This window comes from Sciurus carolinensis, chromosome 11 (assembly GCF_902686445.1).
Source record: "Sciurus carolinensis chromosome 11, mSciCar1.2, whole genome shotgun sequence".
Taxonomy (NCBI): Eukaryota; Metazoa; Chordata; class Mammalia; order Rodentia; family Sciuridae; genus Sciurus; species Sciurus carolinensis.
In genome coordinates this window covers 33,019,034-33,042,359 of record NC_062223.1, presented here as the reverse complement: position 1 = coordinate 33,042,359, position 23,326 = coordinate 33,019,034, and the positions used below count along the sequence as shown (strand labels likewise).

Genomic DNA, 23,326 nt, shown 5'->3' with positions numbered 1-23,326 from the left:
GCTCTGGGCCCCGTGGAGGCGCTGGGGACAGAAGAAAGGGAGCTACTGGGGACACTGAGGCAGATGTGGCGCTACCGCTCCTGGGACGTGCCACAGATCCCAGCCGAGGCCCCCCAGACACAGTAGGTACAAGGGTGACCTGAGAGTGGGCGTGGGGACCTCCGTCTCCCTGAAGGTAGCAGGGTGGACGAAGCAGGGTGACCCGTCTATTATCCAACAGCTCTGTGGAGACCCAGCAGAGGGCAAAGAGGTTCTTGGCAGGGTGGTGGGAGCTCTGATGGCAGGACTGCTGGGTGGCAGCTTGGGGAAGGGCTGAGCCCCCAGGAGGCTAGGAGCTAACAGCAGGCGCTGGGGAGAGAAGCGTCCACAGGGGTGTGGCATTCGGTGCTGGTGCTAAAGGTTTCTGAATCAGCCACCAGGCTTTGTGCAAACTCAGTGGGGTCTCCAGCTGCCCCTGGGCTCTTCCCTTGGAGCTTGGCGTAAGTACCATTGAGAAACTTCCCCAAAGAAAACACATGTACCCCAGGAGGCCAGCATCAGGTCACTTGTGGACTTTTCTGCCAGCCTCACACCCGTTGTTTACTGGAGGGCTGGGGCCCCACAAGCCTGCTCAGAGCTTCTTCAGGCCCACAGAAAACTTGAAGGGAGCTAGGACAGCAGTTTGGGTCTTAGGGTACTGGCTCTTTCTCAAAATCACAGACTTGCTCACAGGTCCCAGTGCCCCCGGCCTTAGCTATTTGTGGCTGACTGAGGCTGGAAAATGGGCTGCCAGAACCCCAGAGGAATGGGTGAAAGTGAGGGTGATACAGGATGTGGCTTTGCAGAGTGGAGTGCAAACTGAAACAGCGAGCAGCTGGTGTGGGTACCAGGGTGGCAGGGTTAGGGAGGAGGAAGGCCTGTCTCCGGCTTCCCAGCCTCCCTGTGTAGCCCCATAGGGTCCATCAGACACTGACTGAGCTGTGGATCACCAAGCATGTATGATGGTTGTGTCCCCTCAGGCGATTGTTCTGGTTCCAACTGCTCATTTCTGGAGGACAAATTCTGCTGCCCTTGGGGGTTGTTTGTGTGTGCACATGAGGTATATTTTTGGGAGTGTGTGTGAAGGAGAAGGATGCAGTCCTGTAATAATCGTCCTGGGGGTTAGTTGGGTGTAGGAGATGTGTATTTCTACTTGGGTGTGTATGTGTATGAGTGGGTACACTGTCACTGTTGCCCTAATGTGTGATATTTCATCGTGTAAGAGGCGGGCAGGTGATTCCTGTAGTATAAGAGATCAAGAGGTGCCACCGGACAATGTGCGCGGGGGGAAAAGTTACGGTTAGAGCCAGTGAAGGGTTGGAGGCCACTGTGAATAGTTGTGGAAGGTTGACTTCGAGAAATGTGAAAGCTCGTTGTTGGTGTGCCCGAGGGTCCTTAAGTAACTGGCTGCGGAGTGTGAGGCTGGGATGGGAAGTCTGAGTTTGAGTAAGGAGTGAGTAGAATTGTGTGTGAGGGGCGTGTCTGTTCTGTGTCCATGGGAGCGCTGTGTGACTTTCATTAGGGAGAGCCAAGGGCGTCAGATTGGAGATCCTAGGAGTGGCTAAGTGGGCACAGGGTGTGCGAGAGAGGAAGACATTCCTCGTGGATGTGGGGAGGTGGTGACGACCGCCCTCGGGGGCGTACGCTTGTGAGCATGTGGTTGTTGGGTGCGGGAGAGCTTCGGGGAGAGAACGATTGTACGCGTGGGTGCGCACGGTGTGCGCGCGTGCCAAGCCAGGAAATTCTGTCCGGTCCAGGCTGACCGGCCCGGGGCCGAGGAGGCGGGGCTTCTGTGGCTCCGCCCCTCCGGGCCGCCTCGCGTGCTGCGGCGCGGGCTAGGGCCGGCAGAGGGCGCCGCGGGCCCGGTGCCGCTGCGCGGCCGAGGGGGCGTGCTCGGCGGCGGGCAGGCAGCGGCCCGGCCAGCTATGCGGGGTCCTGCGGCCGCGGCTGGCGGCACTTCCTGGAGCGGCAGCGGCGGCCGCTTCCCGGGCACCTGGGCGTGGGGCGCGGGGGCGCGCGGCACGGGGCGGGCGGAGCGAGCGCGCGCCATGGCCGCGGCGGGCGGCGCGGAGCGGGCGTGCTGAGCCCCGGCCGCCGGCCCGGCATGGGCGTCTCCCGCAGGCCCGCCGCCGGCCGGGGCTAGGGCCGGATGGAGCCGCGGGACGGCAGCCCCGAGGCCCGGAGCAGCGACTCCGAGTCGGCCTCCGCCTCGTCCAGCGGCTCCGAGCGCGACGCCTGTCCTGAGCCGGACAAGGCGCCACGGCGCCTCAGCAAGCGGCGCTTCCCAGGGCTGCGACTCTTCGGGCACAGGTGAGCGGGGCGGCGGCGGGACGGGCACCGCGGCACCGGGGGACTTTCCGCGGCCACTGGCGGGACGGGCCACATAGGTACTAACTCCCAGGGGTGTCTCCCGCCGGCACGTCTACCTTGGCGTTGGCACAGCGTGGGGGTCATCTCCTAGCACCCGGGCACGGACTGTCGGGGTCGCCCCGGCACTGGCACCAGCAGTGTGCGCCTCATCTGTCTGGATCACGGTGCAGGCTCAGGTCCCAAACCTCCAGCGGGGAGAGGGAACCACCCCAACCCCTTGGCATCAACAGGCAGGGTACCCATGACCCGTCGCCTACCTACCCCTTCTCGACACTGATAGAACAGGGCCTCCCTGAGCCTCTTGGCACCAGTGAGTCGGGGGTCACACTGCCCTTTGCGCTTCTGTGGGACCCATTTGCCTGCCACCTCTTTGGCATCTGCTGAATGTGGCCTAGTTGATACCGTCACGACACATGGCAGTGCCCAGAGCACTGGCCACTGATTTAGTTGCTTCTTCTCGGGGTTGGGGGTCCCTGGCCACCTATTCTGCCTGGCTCTTAATTATCAGGGAAACCCCAGACTCTTCTGTGGGCAGTCATCTCTTCCCCTGCCCCGTTCCAGTCCTTGCTGGGAAGGAGATGAAGTGGGCTGTAGTCTGGAGTCTGTGCTTGCTGTTCAAGCTCTATCTGGCCCCCTCCCCCCAGCACTCCAAATGTCACCATATTGTGCCTGTGACAGAGCTTTGACCAGGACGCTGGTGAGGAACTGGGGGAGGGTATGGAAAGATTGAGTGCAGGCAGTTGGTGGCTGTGTACTGGTCCTGGATGCCCTCTGCTACCTGCCTTCACAACCCTAGTCTAAGGTGAGCGTACTCCACCTGGCTCTCTTAGCTTTTCCCGTCTGACCCTGGCCCTTCCCTGCTGGCTAGGGAGCTTGCAGCCAATCAGCTAAGGACCCCAGTGCTACTTCAGAATGGACTCTGACCACTTGGACTCTGCCCAAGGCCTACCTCTCTCTTTTCTGCAACTGCCAGGCTTCATGGTATTCAACACCTCCTGGGCTTTGACCTGTCTCTTCCCAGGGTAGACTACCTACCAATAACCTGGGCAGTTTTCTGTTGTACCGGTTGGTGTACCTATGATGCTGACCTATGCTCTCTGCTAGCCTTACTCTAACCAGGACCCTGCTCTTTGCACCTAACACTTTGTCACTGAGCACACACCATACGCAGAAACCTGGATCCTTGCACAGGCAGATGGAGCTCCAGGGGCTCGCGTAAAGCTGTGTGGGCTTCAGTGTCGTGTCAAGCGGGACAGGCAATGAGGCTTCCAATACTTCTGTTTTGTCACCCACAGCCCTGCAAGATGGAACAGTTTACACCCAGCTCTGCAGGATGTAGCCTCCTGTGTTCACAGGCTCCGGAGGGGGAGGGAGGGGCTCCACCATAGGCTTCCTGTCACTGCCCACAGGGCACCAAGTGTTAGGTGCTTCTGACCTGTAGCTGTGCCCCTTTTGAAGGGCACAGGTTTGTGCATGTAGAGATGAGCCTCAGGCACATTCTGGAGGAAGAACAAGAAGCCAAAGAACTGATAGGTACCTTTATATAATTCCCTATAATAAGCAGGATAGGTGTTATTTCTCCATTTTTTTTTAATAGATGAAAAAAACAGGGTCAGAGAGAGAGGTGCTTTGCCCAGAGTCATATAGCAAAAGAGGCAGAGACAGTGTTTGAACTCAAGTTGGTTTGATTCCAAAATCTACATCTCTCTGTGTGTGCCAGGATTCTAAACAGAACATCACAGGGGCATGGGGAGCTTTAAGAAATACTCAGATTCCTAGATCTTGCCTTTGGTATGTCTGGCTCATCAGGTATGCAGGTAGGGCCTGGGCATTTTTTTGGAGCTTCCCAAGTGACTCTGATGTGCTCCCAAGTTTGAGAAACACAGGATTACATCACCCTGGGCATGGTAAGTGATCTGATAGGGTATCTCATGAGAAGAAAATCAAAGAGCACCTTTGGAAGCTTGCAAGGTGTGTCCACTACTTGGTAGCAGTGTGTTGGGGGCAGCAGGACTGAATACATTCAGACACCGGAGTGAGGGTTGGGGCTTTCCCTGGCAGGCCTGGGAGCTCAGAATCAGTACCCACTGGAGTTGGCCTCCCTCCTTTTACTTGACTTGATGGCAGGGAACAGAATAGTGGAATAGTGTCCCTGCTCTGGGCTCTGCCTTTAATGCTCCTTACTGGACCAGTCACCATTGTTGGTTGATTGATGGCCACTGGTAAAATCCTCAGTGTCCCAACTGAAACCGTTCCTCCATCTTTTCCCAGGCTCCATGCTCATTCATAACCTAACTCTCGCTTCTTAGACACCCTCCTCTGCAGATTCCTATCCTGCTCCCCCACTCCGACCTCAAACCTTGGGGCTGAGAGGCCTCATAAAAGAATGGGCAGTGGCTAGGAGGGAAGATTCCCCAGTAACAGATAGCTTGGTGGCTGCTTAAGCTGTGTTGAGAGCTCTGTAGTGGTATCTGGGCTCACTTGGGGAGTTCCAGGAACAATCATTGTCTGTTGTGGGCTTGGCAGGGTGTTGTGATGGTACATGGGCCACAGGTTTCCCTGGTCCATTGGGCAGGAACAGTCTCTGTGGCATCTTACTTAAAGAACCTTTTCCTTAAAGCCAGTCTCTGTCCCATACAACTGGCATCACTCTCTGGGAATCTGGGGAGCAGTTTGCCATCTCCCTTTTTTAGCCCAGTGAGACACAAAGCTGAGCTGTGATCCTCCCCAACTTATGGATTCTTCCCGCCCCCAGCTCCATCCTGCCTCACTTCTTCATGCTGGGAACCATCAGCCCCCTCCCTGAGGAGGAGAGGGAAGAGGAGGTGCAAGCCTGCTTTAATCCCAGGACTTCCGGTTTTCCTCCACCCTGAGTCAGGAGGGCGGGACCTTTGCATTCAGGTTCTATGGGCCTAAAGGGTTGGTCAGTCACAAGTGGGAGGGAGGTTGACTCCTCCTCCTGCTCTAGGACCCACTGGGAGAAAGGGAAGACTTGCTTATCCTCTGGCCTGATCCCAGCGGCCTGATCCTGGGCAGGTCGCACAGTTTGTGGATTAGCTGGTTTTGCACCCCAGGGGCATCAGAAATTACCTGGCACTTTGCACATCCAGACAGAAGGAGCTTTGGCTGACAGAGCCCCTGGGAGCCTGAGCATCTGCTCTACCATCTCCTGCCCTTCATTAAGCTCAAAGTCATAAGCTCCCAGAGGGCAGGAAACACACCTGTGGAACAAGTTTGAGACAATAGGTCTCATTTATAGACAATGCCACATGGCCCCAGTGAACACGGTCCTGAAGTAGAAGTCATAGGGTGCCCGCCAGGCAACTTATGCAGAAGCAGACCTTGTTTGGGTTGGTTTGCAATGAATGGGGAGGGACACCATGAGGAATGCCTCTCATTCAGAGAGAGAACCCCTGTCTGTGGTGCCAGGATGTCTGGGAGCAAAAGGAAGCCTCTTTGAGCGCTTGTCTCAATTAGGCCAATGCTGGGAACAGCCCAGGTGGCTGCGGGAGGCGAGCCTTAGAGTCCTTGGGTTCCAGCCAATTTGGGGAAGAAAATGGGGCCTCTGACCAAGTTGTGTTCATCTCACTGTTCACGCCCCACACAAGGCCATGTGCTGGAGTATGGAGCTTGTGCAGAATAAGAATCTCCTGGTCCCCATCCATTGCCACATGCCCAGAGCCTCTGGCCTGATGATCAAGGGACAAGATAGGTGATTCCTGTCTTTTTTGTCTGTGTGCCTTGGCCCCAAAAGGTCAAATCACAGGATGTGGAGCCACCAGGATTTGTAAATGGCACAAGAGAGCATAAGAGTGAGTGTCCCTTCAGGCAAGGACAGAGAAAGGACTAATGACCCCTGATCAGAGAAAGCCTAGATAGACCCTGGGTAGCTGGAACTGGGAGAGAATGTCAGGCCTGCACTCCTCATCTTCCTGGAGGCCTCTCCAGAATCTTCCCAGCCACCCCACCACCTCACCCCGGGAAAACAGAGAAGGAGGTTAATAGTGAGGTTAGCTGGCCCTGAGATTTGGACTGAGTTGATTCCTAAAGGAATCAGGAGCCTGAGTCCCTTCTGTCCCTACAAAGGAAAGAGAGGCAAGAGTTTGGAGCTGACCCAGGATTCTGCTCTGCAGTATCTCTGGAGCGACACAAGGGGGCAACAGTTGCCACTGGGGGAGGACCAGGGGTGAGGCGATTCTCCTGGCCAGTTCACTTGCACTTGCTCTAGGTGGACCCACAGACATCTCCTGATGATGAGTATCTGATACTCTGGCTGCCAGCGTGGAGCCAGTCAGAATGAGGCAGAAGGTGTGTACTTCTACGTCACCTGGTCCCATCCCTCCTGACCCTGAAGATCAAGGCTCAGACAAGTAGCCTTGACATTGCCAAGGTCTCACAGCTGGCTAGGGGTTACCTGGAACTGTAGCACTGTCTCCTGTGTGTGGTGGGGGGTTCTGGGGGTTGGGCACTGGTAGGCAAGAGCTCTACCACTGAGCTCCACCCCAGCCTCCAGCACGGTCTCTTAGCTCCCAGGGCCCTGTTCATTTGTGCCACATCACAAGACCCCAGAGCCTTGCCTTGTCTTCTGAGAAATCCTCATCTGACCCCTTCCAACCTGCCTTTTGCCTCTTCTTTTGACTGTCCTGGAGGCTGCTGCCACCACCTGAACAGTCCTCTTAAGTCAGCCCAGGGAGGGGCGGTGTGTGGGGAGGGGGAGCCGCTGCACCTGCTTCCAGGCTCACGCCCCGCTCCTTCCTGGAGCCCTTCTGGGTGCTGCCAGGCACTTGTTTCTTGCTCTCCTCAGCCACCACCTCTGTTCCATCTGGGGGCCCTGATGCCCTTAGGCTGTCAGGCTGTGGTGCTGTTCCTCCATCCCCTGTGCACTCAGCATGGTGGGGAAAGGGCAGCCTGGAGCAGAGACCAGATGGCTCCTGGGCTGCCATCCCACCACTTTTCCTCCTTTCTTCTACCTGGGCTGACACTGTAGACACGGGTTGGGAGAGCAGGTTTGAGCGAGGCCGGGCCCCTGAGCTGAGGGGAAGCCTAGGCGAGGGAGTTGAGGGAGCACTCCCACCACCCCTACACGGGTGAGTGCTGTCGGCTCACCTCTTTCTGGCCATTAATGGGTGCCGGAAGCTTATAAAGCCATCAGCTTCATGAAATCTTCACAACAGTGTCACAACATGTACAACAATTGGTTTTACTCCCATTTTACAGATGAGGAAACGAAGAGTTGGAAAGGTCAGGAGCCTAGCCCAGAATTTTTTTTTTTTTTTTTTTTTTGTACTAGGGATTGAACCCTGAGGTTCTTTACCAATGAGCCACATCCCCAGACCTTTTATTTTTTTATTTAGAGACAGGGTCTCACTAAGTTGCCCAGGCTGGCTTGGAACTTACGATTGTCCAGTGTCAGCCTTCCAAGACTGTGCCCAGCTCTGGCCCAGGATCTTGAAGCTCACACTGAAGCCAGCCTAAGGGTCTTCCACGACACTTGGCTGCCCTTCTTCTTAGCACTCTTTTCTTGTATTTTCCATTCCTAAACTGGTAGAGCCTAAGAAGGAGTTTGAGTGCTTCATGGGATTTAGTGAGAAGCAATTTGCCTCACGTGGACATAGTGTGAGACCCTGTGTTGATCTGTTCCTGAATTCCAGGGCAGAACTGCCACCAATATCCCTAGCTTCAGGAGGAAGAGGCTGGGCTGCAGAGATCCTAGGTAGGGAGCCTGAGGCTGGGCACTGGCTGTCCCTGGCTAGATCTGGAGTGGAGGGGCACATCTGTGACCTTTTATCTTGCTTCGTAGGTACAAAGGGCAGAGACTCAAAGGGTAAGTTCAGAGGAACCTCTGATATCACCCCAGGGTCAGTGGGTGACTGATGGTGGGGGAGAGGCTGGGCAACATTTACACCCAGCACCTTCCCTCTCTGCTGTCGGATCCGCACCCTCTTGCTCCTGGCAGAGCACCGGTGCAGAGCTCCCTGGGAGAGGCCTCTCCTCTGCCAGGGCTGAGCCCATCAGCACACGCCAGAATAGCTGTCTGGGAGCCTGGGCCTGCACCACCCACGCCCCAGCATCTTGCGGGTTAACAGCTTGCTGTCTCTCCGCCTCCCTTCCCCAACTTGCTGACATTTTACAGAGAGAGGCGGGGGTGGTTGTGAAAGGGGGCAAGCTGGTTCCTGCTCCCCCGCCCACGCAGACGCCCCACTGACACAACCTGCCACTGCCCACCCACCTCTGGAAGGCATCCCTTAGGGGGAGACCTGCCTTCCTGTCTGCCTGTTATGAGACAGTGACACTATTGAAACTAGCCAGGGGAGACCAAGGGCAACTCAGGGAGCTGATCTTCCTCCGAGAGTCCTTTTAAGATTATTTAAGAGTCTTTTTTAAAGCATTAAATCTTTTGCAACTAGAATACTACACAGAATAATGTATTTACCACCACTTATCTTGGTCAAATCTAACCATTACACCCTATTAGCTTTAGGTAGATATAGAGGCCCAGAAGAACCTTCTTCCCCAGAGGAAACCAGAATCCTCATTGGTTTGCTGTTCTCATACCTGTTCTTAAAGTTTACCTACATCAGTATGTGTCTCTACCACCATATAATACTGTTTATAATTATCAAAGTTTTCACCTTGATTTTAAATAATTTCCTGGACATATTCTGAATTTGAGTTTCTCCCTGGACATTGTTTTGGAGATTTCCTATCATAAGACACAAGCTCAAGTGAACTCGCCTTACCCTGCTGCTTGCTCCTTTCTGTAGCAACTGACTTCCCGTCTCCTTCTGGTGGACATTCAGGTTTGCAGTAGTCACCACTGCAGGTGATCCTCCAGAGACCGTCCTGGTACCCTGCTCCTTGTGCGTTCTGTCCACCAGTGCTCGGTCACTGTCATGTGTGTCTTTAACTTAGTCAGATGTTGCCAAGGTGTGTTCCAAAGCGGTGTTGGACCCACACATTAGGTCCTAATGTGAAGGCCTCTGGGGCATTTAGTTTCTTTAAGTTTTTGGTAAACTGAGGAAATGGTTACCATGAACAAACACCTTCTCTTTCAAGCATATAGCAGTCCCGTGCGGAAGACAAGTTAGGTGTTCACCTCGTTTCAGATGAGAAGAGTGTGGCCCACACAGATGGAGAGGCTTAGCCTAAGGTGCTGCTGGTCAGAGGCAGAACCCCCCTGGACCTTGTGTCCAAATCCACATTCAAGACCTGAGTTCCCTGTGACTGCTCAGATTCTAGGCACAGTTCCTGATTCAAACCTTATGTGGGATGCGCGGATTCCTGGGTCCCTGGGTGCTGATAGCTGAGTCAGAATCTGCCAGGTGGTGAGGGAGGCCCCTTTCTGGGATGAGAGCCATTGCCCACTCCACATTCTCCACGACTTTTTTTTATGAGATCTGGATAGCAGGATTGGGTGACAGAAAGTCACCAGATGGGGGAGGAGCAGGGGCTGCCTCAGATGCTTGGGGCTGGGCCCAAGGGTTCAGAAGGTTGCGGGGGCATGTTAAATCTTGAATGAGGGGTGAGGGAGGATGTTTCTCCTAGCAGATGGGGAATGGAGTTTGCTGCAGACACAGGAGAAGGTAAGGTGAGGGGACTAGTCACCAGAGAAGAGTGGGGGCTGGGGCACTGTAACCAGGGGCCATTGGGAGACTCAGAGGGAGACATACTGGCCTTCCCTTGAGGGATCACTTTCAGTGCTGCCTCCAGGACACAAGACTCCGCCCAGACCAGCAGCTTGTCTCCCCAGTGCTAGCAAAGCACCTCAGGAGCAGTCCGGCTGCTGTCAGCTCCAACCGGGAGGCTGTGTGGACCATTGGCTTTCTTTCTCTTCACTCCTCAGGCCACGCCCGGCACTTCTACACCCTGGGGATGCAATTACTAGCAGTGCGAGATCCCCAGGGCTCACGGTCTTGGGGGGTGCAGGCTCCCAAACCAGTGCTGCTGGCCCAGAATAACTGAGAGAGGGCGTGGGAGCAGCTAACCCCCTGGGAGATGGGGCTGGGGAGAACTTTCTGGCAAAGCCAATATCTGAACCAACTCTTACACGATGGGAGGGAAAAAAGAGGCAAAGTTCAGCAAGCAAAGAGTAGACTCTCACTCCAGTCTAGAGATTTCAGGTGCCCAGCACAGGGGCATGTATTATGTAACAAGAGCATTTAGAGGTAGAGAGCGAGGCCTTGGGAGCCTGGACTGTGAAGCACACTTGCAGGGTTTACACCCCAGCTCTGCTGCCTTTAGCTGCCTGCCCTCCAGCAGGCCACTGTTCTTACCTGTCATCGGAGGACACAGGTAGTAGGGATGATGATACCAACTAAAAATGTTATAAGGATCAGTAGGTCAGTATTTGTAAAATTTAGAGCAGGCAGTGGCTGAGTGAGGTGTGTATTTGTCAAATAAAATAGACAACATAGGAAGGAGAGAGGAAGGGAAGCCGGGAAGCCATTGGCAGTGGGGAGCCGGCGATTCTGAGTGAGTGCCTTCAAGTGAGCTCTGGGGGCAGCAGGAGGATGGTTGGAGAGGAGGCTAAAGAAATGAGTCAGTCGCTCACTCTTTCAGCGCGCGTCTCTCCCAGGCCTGGCCCAGGCCCTGAGACAAGACCCCAGGATGTGAAGGAAGAGACTGAAGATATTTCCTTAAGGAACTCAGAGTCCCAGCCCAGCCCCCAAGCATCTGAGGCAGCCCTTCCTCTCTCTGCCTTGCCCCACCCCCCACCTTGTGACTTTGTGTCACCCAATCCCGCTGTCCAGGTTTCATAAGGGAAGCCATGGAGAACATGGAGTGGGCGATGGCTCCCAGCCCAGAAAGGGGCCTCCAGCTGTCGCTCAGATCTCCTGGAGAGGAGAGGAAGGTAGCCACGAGAACAAAGGCTGCTACCATCCTCTTGTACCCAACAAAGAGAAGTGGCCTGGGCCTGTGGCCAGCCCTTGGGTGCGGTACCCAGGGGAGGAAGCCCTTCTCTTCCCTGAAGGTTCTGGCCCCTCCCCCACGGAATTCCCTGTTCCTTCCTCCTGAGCTGAAGCTCTGTAAACACCAACTTACTGTCTGGCCTATGCTGGCGTGCCCAGATGTACCAAGGCCCCAGCCCCAGGGAGCTTGTGGTCTGATGGGGAACGAGTCGTGGGCCCTAAAGAAGCAAGCTTTCCAGGGCTCTGGAGACAGAGTAACCAAATGGCCGATGTAGCGGCCTGGGCGGGCCTGGGCTGGCTGGCTGGAGCAGCTGCGAGCAGGGGGCTTCTGAGAGCAGGTGGGGAGGAAGGCCAGGGTTCCAGGCAGAAGGTGGGCCAGGCACAGCCAGATTGGACAGAAGAAGATTGGTTGGGTTGGTTAGAGCCAAGGGCTTGTGTCATGGCCCAGAAGACTGAGTTAGTACCACATTGCAGAAGCTGCTTTGGCCAGGCTGGAAGATTTAGAACTCACTCTGAATCAGCAGGTACCAAAACGTGGTCCTGGGGGGTCCTCAACCGTTTCAGGGGTTGATGAGGGAGCAACGTGTGCAGAGCTACCCTGGTTCGTCCTGGCTCTCCGGGTTGCACCTGACCTACGGGTGCAGAACTGGTGGGTGGAGCTACTGGAGTTGTCACTGTCCAGGCAGCACCCCTCCCCTCACCTCACCCACTCCATACTTAGGTTTTTTTGTTTTGTTTTGTTTAAGGAGTAAAAACCGCTGGGTGTAGTGGCGTACAGCACATCTGTAGTCCCAGCAATTCAATGTGGGAGGTTGAGGCAGGTCAACTGCAAATTCGAGGCCCACTTTGGCAACTTAGCGAGACCCTGTTTCAGAATAAAAGTGGCGGGGACACAGCGGCAAAGCACCCATGGATTCAAATAATAAAGAAGTAAAAATTACTAGCTTTATTATGTCAAGACCCTTTTTAATACTCTGGGTGAGGAACTGCGGGCACAGATAAGGCGCTCTTGCTGCTGCCGAGGTGGTGAGGGGGAGCTCTTAGGCGGTCAAGTCGCAAGCTGTACCCGGCGCCCTTTTTAAGGAGCACCATTTTCATTTAAACACCTGACAGACAAACTAGTCAGACTATCTGGCAGACATTTTCTCAATAATGAATGAAGTGAGCCTGTCACTTGGAAAATAGTATCAGTATTTGTTGCCAGTGAGCAACATGGAGCTTTTGAACACAAATGAGATTTTTGGAAACCTTGTATCCACCTTCTAGAGCCTGATAACTTCCCAAGACTTAAAACTTTCTGATGAGATCTGTAGTGATGGCAAATGTGATCTTTCGATATTGTCTGATGAAATGTGTCAACATCTGGAAGACCTGCACAGCCCAGGAAAGGAGTATCCTCCAGTGACCATGCTTGATGTTACAAAGTTCACATTGGGAGATAGCCCAGGCATGGTCGTGTGACCTGTAGTCCCAGCCACTCTGAGGAAGAGGCTGGAGGATGGCTTGAGCTCAGGAGTTCAAGACCAGCCTGGGCAACGTTGTCTCAAACAACCTGCAAGATAGACCCGGAAAAAGGTCACTGATAAGGTTTCAGATTCTACCCTGCAACTTACCTTTAGGCAACTATTACTTGTCATATGTTGGTGTAGTAGTGAAGAAGACTGTCCGTAGTTACCTGAAAAGGCTGATAAACTATTCCTTCCTTTTCTAATTACGTGTCAGTGTGAGGCAGTTTTCCTCATGTGCTTCCTGTCGCGACAGACAGCTGCAGGGGTAGATGTAGCACGAGAACCCCGCTGCCTTCCAGTAAGCCAGACACGAGAAGAGGTTTGCAAAAACATGCAACAGCGCCACTCTTTTAGCTAATATTTTTGTTTTAGAAAGTATGGTTTATTTTCATAAACATGTTATCTATGTTAACATGTCAAGGGTTTCTTGTTTTTAAATGAATTAGTAAAATTTTCAACATTTCTGTTTTACTTTTGGATATGGTAGGTTTTAATAGCTGTCATCCCTCCTGGCCCCCACGGGGCGGGGGGATGTTTTTTAGAATCTTCAGTAATTTTTAAGAGTGGAAAGAAATCTGGGATCAGGACGTTTGCTGCCGCTCTAGACCCTAGGGAGCCAGGGCAGGACTGTGAACTGGAGGATGGCAGTCTAGGCAGGGTGTGTGTGACACAGCTGCCCTATCCTGGGCATCCTTCAGCTTGGCACAAGCAGGGGCAGCTCTGAAAGGCCTCCTTGGCAGGGCCAGAAGACACACCCTGTGGATCAGGTCGGCCACCAGCCATTTCTGGCCCCATCTGCTGATCAGGGACAGTAAAGGACCTGCAAAGGAATCGTTAGTCTCCTGCGTGATAATGCCGGTGGTGAAAGCTTTTCTAAGTTGTGAAACACTCCATGGATATTTATTTTTTGTAGTTGTTTTGTCTAAAGCCAATGTGCTTAGGTTCTCGAACCCCGGAAAACCTGTCCCGTGGACCCAGCGCTGTTTCCTTGAAGGGGAATCTAGCCAGACCCCAGCTCTCCCTCCTTAGTTAGACCTGTCCCTGAGCAAGCCGAGGCATGGCCTGGGCAGCACAGAGGAAAGGCTATTGATTGGGCTGTCACTCAGCCTGGCTCCGGGACTTGGGGAAGAGGAGCCAGGAGGCAAGGCTCGTGCGCCTTGTGTGCCACCGGGTGCCACCCGCCCACCCACTGCCTGCCTGCTGCAGGGCCTGGAGCTGCCGCTGGGAGAGGAAGTGCAGTCGGTTACCAATTGGGCTATTTTCATAACGGCTGTCACAGGCTAGGGGGAGGAGGGTGGCGAGGGGGAGGGGGCAGAGAAGCAGCCACTGCAGCTTGCTCTCCAAACTAGGACTTGCTCCGCGGAGGCCGGTAGCCCAGAGCTGGAGCCAGAGCCGCCCGGGACCCCAGCCCCCACCTGCTTGCCCACCTCCCGCCTGCCACCCTGCCTTCCAGATCAGGTCAACGGGGCTCCCCCGACCCTTCTCTGTCTTTTAATCCCTCCCTTCTGCATTTATCTGGGTGGGTCTGGGAAGGGGTGGATCAGAATGGACCCGGGCACCACTGTTCCTAGAGGAGTGACTTGTCCCGTCAGGTCCCCAAAGCTGATGGAAAAGGAAAAGTGGCCAAGTTGGTGCTCCTGCCCAAGCCAGGGTAGACCCTGGAAGGTAAACATTTTACCGGCCTGGTCCCTCCCTTACTTTCCAGCCCTGGCCCACTGGCTCCGTGTGCATTTTTGTTCCTTGTTTTGTTTTCTGCAGGGTCCTTTTAGTAAGCAGAGGCCTGGGGAAGTCAGGACCCTACCCTCCCGGCCCGGGCTGGCCTGGGACGTGCCGGCTGCCCTCCCAGCTCTCCCACCTCCTCTGCTCCTACTAGGGCTGTGGGAGTGGAGCGACCAGCTGTGGCTTCTGGCCAGCAGCCCCTGGGGAGGCAGCTGCAGGCCCTTGCTCTGGGGCTGCTGGAAGTGGGATCACCGTGCTCCCTGGCTAGCTTCACTGAGCAGGGGACTAGGGGGCCCTGCCACAGTGCGTAATGGTCACTTAGCTGAACCCTGCTGGTGTCGTGTGCAAGTTCCTCTGGAGGCAGAGGAGTCCCCAGAGGGGCCAGCCTGGTGCCAGAGGCCCAGGGCACTCCTCACAGATTGAGCAGACACCCAGGTGGCACAGGCTGCCAGGCTCTGTTCCTCCTGTGGTGCGTGGCCACCCTGGGCACTCCTGCTTCCCATTCTGGGATCCCACCCCCACTGTGGACAGAGACGAACCCTAGGGGTGGGACAACCACAGGCTCTTGGTCCGTTTGGACATGGGCCCTGCCATGCCCCTGCTCTGCCAGGTATCGTCTGGTACCTCATGTTCTTCACTGCCTCAGAGCCACCCTTGGGCCAGCCTTGGGAACTAGGTGGCATGATCTCCATTTTGCAGATGAGAACGTGGAGACTTGGACTAGTCAGTCAGCCCGGTGTGGCAATGGCAGACGCAGGATTCCAGTATGCTTGGTCTTTCTCACTTGCCGCTGGTGTCAGGAGTGAGGTGGTCTGGCCAGGAGGCCATGTGTCCTTCTGGCTGGTAGCTGATGAAGCTCTGGGCCCACCTGGCCCCACTGGCATCTGCCTCGGCTCCACGGCCGCAGCCTGGGTCATCACCTGTGCGTGGTCGGACCCCACTGTGCCTGTCTCTAGGCATCCTTTGTGCTTCCACGGGCCCACCCCATCAGGCCCCCTGGAGATAGAAGGGGTCCCAGGAACCCTTCCCCATCTTGTCCCCTTGGATGTGGCAGTCTTCCTGCAGACTCGAGCAGGAAGCTAAGGGGTGACCACTTTGCTGTGCTCTCAGCGTCAGAACCCCGTGGGGCCTCCTCCAGTGACCTTTACGTGTACCGTGTGGTGTGCCTGAGGTGACAGAGCGTGAGGTGAGAAGAAGCTGCTGCTTGGAGCTGCACCATGGGAAGAGGCTCCAGGCCCAGGCAGGGTTTCTGACAAGTCCATGCTGGGCTTCCGATTAGCCCCAGAAGAAGCCTCAGCACAGATAGGAAGTGAGGAGTCAGGCGATTGCTGACCAGAGGACAGAGGTTTCTATGGAGACCGGAGGAACAGGAAGCATGGGACCTGGAGGGAGGGGAGAGTAGGAGCCCAGAGGTGTGCGTGCCTAGCAGGAGAGCCATCATAAAACGTCAGCCAGTCTGCTGATCTCCTGGGACAGACAGGGCAGCTGAGGCCGGAGGTCCGCGGTCGGCAGTGCCGGCGCTGCCTGGCCTGTCTTGCGCTCTCCCAGAGGGCTGCACAGATGTGGACCTGGTCCCAGCAGCATGTGGGGCTGAGCTCTTTAGGAGCACCTGTGAACTGTCCCCCATGTCGTGATGGGCTTTCAGGCCACCTCTTCCTCTTGGTCCCTGTTGTTAGTACAGGTCTGGGACAGCAGACAGGGCCTGGCCCTCACCACCACCCAGGGAGTGCAGCAGCACCTCCCCCTCCCACACTGTGGCCTTTTGTTTTCTGGGTGACACTAGCATCAGGCGGTGTGTCCGGGTGACTAATCTCCTCCAGGCTGGGCAGCTGTCACAGGGCGGCCTAAGCAGACGGGTGGGGAAAGCTGACACCCTGGGGAGTGCCAGTGTCCTGGCAGCAGTGGCAGCCAGACCTTCAGGAGCTTTCCTGGGACACAGAGCAGACCCCGAACCGGGCAGACCTGGGCACAGTCCTGGCCCTGCCACCGCCTGACTGCGTGACTGCGTGACTGTGCCTTTTCAAGCCGTTCTCCTCATCTTGTAATGGAGCTGGTCCTGCCTCCTTCACGGGGCTATGGCAGGAGTCAAATGAGGCCCTAAAGGTCCTACCCAGAGCCTGCCACTGTCACAGGTACAGAGCGAGTGAGAAGGCAGGTATCACCATTTCCTTCCCCAGCCTCAGGGGCCAAGAGGAAAGACCTGAGCCCCCCCCATCTCGCCGCAGGGCGCACCAGGTAGTGTGGGGTGCCACACCAGCTCCCGGGGATTGGCCGTGCACCTGGTCTCCTCGTCAGGAGTGTAGCACGCGCAGGCCCTTCCTCGAGGTTCTAAGTGTGAGGGGCTCAGCACAGCGGGCAGGCGACCGTGAGCCGGGATGATACCAGGCACTCTGCCCAGGCCTGCTCTCCTGTCCCTGGGGCTCACCTCCTGCTCCATCCATCTGGTTTGAGGGGGACCATCTTTGCTTGTGAGGGCATTTGTCGTGCACCCGGCTTCCTCAGGCACAGCAGCCTCCCTCTCTGCTGGTGCAGGAGCTCAGGTCCCTCTGCCACTGGCCCTTCACTTACACTTGCACAGGTTGGGAAGCTGCCTGCAAGACCACGGCGCAGCCGCAAGCCGAGTGAGAAGGCGCTCAGTGCGCAGCCATCCCCTGCCCACCGTGGGTCCAGTTCTGACTTCAGCCAGACCCTCAGCGGGCAGAAGTCTTCTTCCTGTTAGCCCAGGCAGCACCATTTCATCCTGTGAGTGCTAGTGACGGGGCTGTCCCACCCCCATGGACTGCACCCCAGGCACAGGGCCCAGGAGATGGAGGTGCTCTGGGGGCATCACCATCCTGAGCTGTACCAGCTTCTCACCCTTTGCCAATGTGGTGGCCCACGCCTATAATACCAGTGACTCTGGAGGCTGAAGCAGGAGGATCACAAGTTCAAGGCTAGCCTCAGCAACTTGGCAAGACCCTTTCTTAAAACAGAAAATATAAAGGCTGGGGATGTGGCTCAGTGGTTAAGTGCCCCTGGATTCATTCCTTGGTACCAAAAAAAAAAAAAAAAATTAGAAGGAGTGGGGGCACAAGCACCTGCTGCGGTGGCCTACGGGGAGGGAAGGGAGGGGAAGAGGTGAGCTGGTGAAGGGAGCAGAGCTCAGAACTGCTCAGGCCCCTGCAGGCAGCATCGTGCCTAGGGCCCTGCCTCCTTGTAGATGGGCGCTCTGGGCAGCAGGTGCTTGGGATTGTGAGTCCTGGGGCTTCTAGCATCAGGATCCCAGGGCAATGTGCAGGTCACAGGCTCCCTCAGTGCAGAACTGGCAGGGTTTTCAGGCATTGCATATGGAGTGACTGTACTCCACCCCTTCAGAAAGGTGAATATAGAGTCATCGGGCACCAGAAAGTTCTTAGAGACCCAGCTGTGCACACATATCAAGACTCAAGAAGACTTTTCTTTTGGCCTAAACCTCTTGCTTCCAACCCCTGAATGAAGACAGGTGTGGCTTTCCCCGGGATGCTGACGTTTCTGTTTTCTAAGGCCTGGTTTCCCTAGGGCCTCTGAACCAGAGTTGGACTGTGTTTCTAGGTGCCACCCTTAGCCTGACCCCAGGACTGGGGTTGAGAGTCTGGGGGTCTTATCAGAACTGAGTCCATTACAGGACTTGTAATGGACTTGTTTTGTCATCATTGCTTGATTTGGTTCCTGTCCCAGGATGGGAAACCTGACCTGTTACACATTAAGAGCAAAGCAAAGGCTGGCTGTGTGCAGTGGCGCACACCTGTGACCTCCACAACCCAGGAGGCTGAGGCAGGAGGATGGCGAGTTTGAGGCTATTGTGGACAACTCGGCAAGACCCCGTCTCAGAAAACGTGAGAGGCTAGCGGTATGACTCAGGGGTAGAGCCCCTCTGGGTTCAGTCCCCAGTCCTGGAAAAAAGAAATACAAAAAGCAAAAGACTGGACAAGAAGGGAAGGCCCCGGGCCCCACAGTCTGCCGAGGCCGACTCTGACTCCCAATTTTTCTTTTCTTTTCTACCACCTTCTGGCAAGGGGGTGAAGCCCTTTAGACCCAGGGCTTTGTGGATTCTGGTGCCCGCTCAGGGGAAGCTCCTTTTCCCTAGGACTCCAGGGCAGTGCGGGGTACCGCTGGGGAGAGCGTCTTGCTGTAAACATGGGTTCCTCTGTGTATCACCCCATCCTCAAACACTGTTCACGGAAGCCAGAGGCCAAGGCTATCCTTATCCCGAACTCCCCCGTGTCCCTTCTCTGTTCATGGGGCTTAGATTGTGAAAGGACTCCTGGGCAGACTGGCCACAGCCTGGCTGAGCTCCTGATGTTCCCGGTCTCTGTACCCAACAGCCACCAGCCTGCCCCTGGCATGGAGACCTTCTTTAGGAGACATTTCCGGCGGAAGGCACCAGGCCCTGGAGCAGGGCAGCGGCGGCCCAGCGGTGTGGGGCTGCTCACGGGCAAGGCCCGGCGTCGCTCCCCTGCAGGGCAGGCTTCTTCCTTGCTGGCCCAGCGGAGGCGCTCCAGTGTCCAGCCCCAGGGCTGCCTCCTGGGCTGCGGGGTGGGCACCCAGGGTACCAGCCGCCGTCGCTCCAGCACTGCGCCCCCTGCTCACAACCCTCGTTTCATTGTGGATGCCGTGCCCACCCCTCAGCCTACCACTGTTGGGGCTCAGCTTCTGGGTGCACCTCTGCTCTTGCCTGGGCTTGTGGGCATGAAAGAGGAGGAGGAGGAGGGAGTCCAGGAGGAGGCTGGGACAGCCAGGGCAACAAGTGCCACCCAGCCAGGCACCAGGACACCTCCCAACATCTCAGGCACCCGACTGCTGCCAACCTTGCCCCGCTGCCTGCGTCGAGCCTCCTCCCACCTGCTCCCTGCTGATGTGGTGTATGATCACGCTCTCTGGGGCCTGCATGGCCACTATCGTCTCCTCAGCCAACAGCGGCCCTCTGGCCAGCACCCTGGCCCTGGGGGCCGAAGAGCCTCGGGCACCACGGTGGGCTCCATGATCCCCGCTCATGTGCGCCCACTGACCCGCAGGCGCCAGGTGGCCCTGCGGCGCAAGTCGGCAGGACCCCAGGCCTGGAGCACCCTGCTTGTGTAGGTATAGCTGCAGCTGCCAAGGGGCTGGCGAGGGGCGAGGGCCTTGGAGCTCTGCCTGGCCTGAGGGTGGCCCACGCATGAGCAGCTCTGGGCAGCGCCTGAAGCCAGCCCATCCAGCAAAACTGAGAGGGGCAAAGGTTCCCGCAGGGAGCCTCGGTGCTGGGCTGCTGTAGGGATCCCTTCCCTCCCTCCTGCCCTAGTCTTGACCTTGGTGGAGGTCACATGAGGGCATAGATCCCAGGTGGTGGGGAAAGAAGTAGAATCCACAAGTGCAAAACTGGCCCTAGAGCCTCAGCTGTCCCCTCTTTTATAGGAAAGCCATCACCAAGTCGGGCCTCCAGCATCTGGCACCCCCTCCTCCGACTCCTGGGGCCCTGTGTGGTGAGGCCGAGAGGCAAATCCGGAGCACTGTGGACTGGAGTGTGAGTAGCTGGGGGCTGGGATGGGCATGTACCTGAACCCCACAGATGTCTGCACCTGCTGAGCTCTGTCTGGGCCACGGGAGCAGCCCAGGCCTAGAGATCCTCTGAACAACTGAGAGAGGAGCCCTTGGCCAGTGGAGTCCAGGCATACTTCCTGGGCGGCTTCCTTTGAGCCAGACCTAAGTGGTACTGAGTGGGGAAAACAGAACAAAGGAAAATAGATTGTGGTACCTAGAACAGGTTTGTCTGTCTCATGAGATGGGGCTGATGGTGGGCAGGGGAGGCGGCAGGTATGCACTGAGCATGTTTACCCTGTGGTCTAGGAGTCAGCAACATATGGGGAACACATCTGGTTTGAGACCAACGTGTCGGGGGACTTCTGCTATGTTGGGGAGCAGTACTGCGTAGCCAGGATGCTGGTGAGTGAGTGCTACAGGGCCTGCTGCCCCCTGGCGGTGAGGCAGGGTCTGGACACATGCAGACCAACCCCTGCAGGTGGACAGCTACAGCCCTACAGCCCTTCCCAAAGGTGGGCACAAGCTCGCACCTGAGCAGTCCTGCTATTGGCTGCCCACGGACAGGAGAACCAGGCTTTGTCCTGAGGCTGGAGGCTGGGGCTTGGGTTCTGGATGCACCCAGAGAAGCTGTGCTGGGACAGGTGCAGAAAACTCTGCTTGCCCTGAGGCAGTGTCTGAGATGGAGTTACCTGGTACCTCAGGGGCCCTCTCTTTCTGTCTTGCAGCAGAAATCTGTGTCCAGGAGAAAATGTGCAGCCTGCAAGATTGTGGTGCACACCCCCTGCATCGAGCAGCTGGAGAAGGTTGGTGTGACCACTCAACCTCTTGTCCCCTCCCCCTTGGGTGCTGAAGCCCTCTCAGCCCACACACTTGTGTATGTACACACAGATGTGTGCATTACCCAAACATCGCCTGCCCAGAAATGACCCAGTATGTGTGGTAGTGAAGAGTCCAGGAGCCTGGACCCAGAATGCCTGCGTTTGAATCCTGGCTCCCCAGTTTATTGGCTGCTCTACCCAGTGCCTTGATCAAACCCGGCCTAGAGTGGGGTCTGTTGGACATGACTCAATGGCAGGAAGTACACCATGGTCATTATACCGTTCTGTTTTATCCAAGCTAACAAACGGAAGAGGCCATCGAATTTGCTAAAGCCTGCCCCTGTCCCCTTCATTCTGCTTGTGCAGAGACCTGTCTTCCAGGGACTATTGGGCAGAGTGTGTCTGCCGCTGGGGGCATGTCTGGGTGCTGGAAGTGGGAGGGAACACTGATGAGTGGGCCTGTCAAAATAGGAGGGGTGAAAGACAAGGGCTCCCCAGCCTGCAGAAGCCCGGCCAGCATTTGGGAAGGTGTGTAAGACTAGGAGTGGCCTGAGCAAGGCCAGCGCGGGCTGCTTCCCTTGGCCCTGGAATTGTCAAGAGAGACCTCCCTGTGACTTCCAAGGCTGCCCAGGGACAGTTGGGAAGAGAAGTAGAAACAGCCCCAGGCACTGCAGCCCCGTTGAGGAAGGTGGAAATTGAACCTGGCTTCAGCCTAGCTAAGGGTCTCCGGGGGCTGGCCAGCAGAGCTGTGAGCAGGGATGGTTCCCGCATCCACCTCGGTTTGCAGTGCCAGAGGGCAGGAAGAATAGAATGAGTAAACCGTGATCCCGTTTTAGTGGGAGAGGGGCACGGAACTCTCAGCCTCTTCATCCCACGATCCTTCTGGCTAGTGGGCACGTTCCAAGGGTTCCTGGGATAATTTGGGGTGCTCACTACCTGTAATGACAACTCTGGATGACCCTTTCGAAAGGCAGTTCTGACATTTTGGTGGTCATTGCAATGTCTCACAGATAAATTTCCGCTGTAAGCCATCCTTCCGGGAATCTGGCTCCAGGAATGTCCGTGAGGTACGTGGGCACTGTGGTTCGGGTCCGGGAGGCCCCAGGTCCCTGAGGGATTTCTCTGCAGTGCTTCCAGAGTGCCACCAGGGGGCTCAGCTCCTCCTCAGCAGCTTGGGGTCTGGGCAGGTCCTGGGATGAGGCTCTGAGTCTCCCAAGCGGGAGGCCGGACTGGCGCTGCTGCAGAGAGCTGGGCTTCGTGTACCTTATTGTGCCTCCGGCCCCCTCTCCCTCCTGGGAATCTGTCTCCCTTCCAGCCCCAGACAGAAGTCTCCACATGCAGGACTGCAGCCCTCACATTGAGGGCTGTAGGCCATGCTCAGGGTCCTGCCCGGGTCACCCCGCCAGTGATATATCTCTCCTCCCCCAGCCAACCTTCGTGCGGCACCACTGGGTGCACAGGCGGCGCCAGGATGGCAAGTGTCGGCATTGTGGGAAGGTGAGGGTCCTGCCCAGGATTGCCAGCTGCCTACTGCCCATGGGCCCTGTGTGAACAGCTTGGCCTGGGCACCACCACCTGTGGCCCCAGAGTACAGAGTCCCCAGCTGGCTCTTAGCCTGACCGTGGCCGCTTAGTCTGCAAAGCCCCTTGGCACATTTGGTCTCTGGGCCAAGGAAAGTTTTCTCCTATTGCAGTGGGTCTGGCCTGCGTTGAACTTGGGAGGGACTTCTTAGAGAACCATGTAGACTTTTTTGTTCACTAACTCAGCTGCTAGCTATTGTTTGAGTAGTGCATGCCAAGCCTGGAGCTGGGCAGCGGGCTCCTGCCTGCGAGGGGAGCGTGGCTCGAAGGCAGACTGAGCACCTCTTCCCCGGCACAGCCACCGTTGTTTTGTTCACTCACTTTTTGCCTCCTGTCTGTCTCCTTTAGCAAGTGCAGGCCTCAGACGTGCAGGGCTCGTTCCCTGCTTTTCTCTCAGTGCCCAGCACGGTGCCCAGCACGGTGCCCAGCACGTAGCAGGCTTTGTTAACAGTGTGTGGAAAGGACAGGGAGGGAATGCAGTGGGTACCCCAGGAGGCAGTGCTGCACCTCGGGGGGCCCCGCCAGGCCTGGAGGCAAGAAGGAAGGGAAACGAGTTGGGCCGCAGTCGCCCTCAGAGCCTCCAGAACATGTGTATCTAGGCTTTGTTAACTTTAGTCATGGGCTAAGCATCCCTGCCTTGGGGCTTATGGTATATTTTGTTTTTTTTTCTGCTGTGCTCAGTTTTCCTGGGTGGAGAGAGGTTGGCAGCAAAGTGGGGCAGGGTTTCTGCTTTAGGCCACCCTGCGCCCCAGCCTCCTTGTCCACCCTTAGGGCTTCCAGCAGAAGTTCACCTTCCATAGCAAGGAGATCGTGGCCATCAGCTGCTCCTGGTGCAAGCAAGCGGTGAGAGGTGACCCCATCCCATGGGC

The 23,326-nt window shown here is 56.4% G+C and overlaps 1 protein-coding gene across 5 annotated transcripts in view; it reads left to right on the top strand.

Annotated features, from left to right (window-relative positions):
* Window positions 1-23,326, top strand: part of Dgkz (diacylglycerol kinase zeta) — a 41,238-nt gene that overhangs the window by 9,463 nt on the left and 8,449 nt on the right. Inside the window, exons 1-7 of one of the 5 annotated variants that reach the window (XM_047516235.1) lie at window positions 1,756-2,328; window positions 19,934-20,042; window positions 20,366-20,461; window positions 20,788-20,862; window positions 21,888-21,944; window positions 22,306-22,374; window positions 23,229-23,300. In XM_047516235.1, coding sequence (XP_047372191.1) covers window positions 2,168-2,328; window positions 19,934-20,042; window positions 20,366-20,461; window positions 20,788-20,862; window positions 21,888-21,944; window positions 22,306-22,374; window positions 23,229-23,300 — 639 coding nt within the window. In that variant the 5' untranslated portion in view covers window positions 1,756-2,167. Of the gene's footprint in view, window positions 1-1,755; window positions 2,329-17,628; window positions 19,618-19,933; window positions 20,043-20,365; window positions 20,462-20,784; window positions 20,863-21,887; window positions 21,945-22,305; window positions 22,375-23,228; window positions 23,301-23,326 lie in introns of those variants that run through there. The other 4 variants (XM_047516234.1, XM_047516230.1, XM_047516232.1 and 1 more) reach the window with 4 other exon arrangements.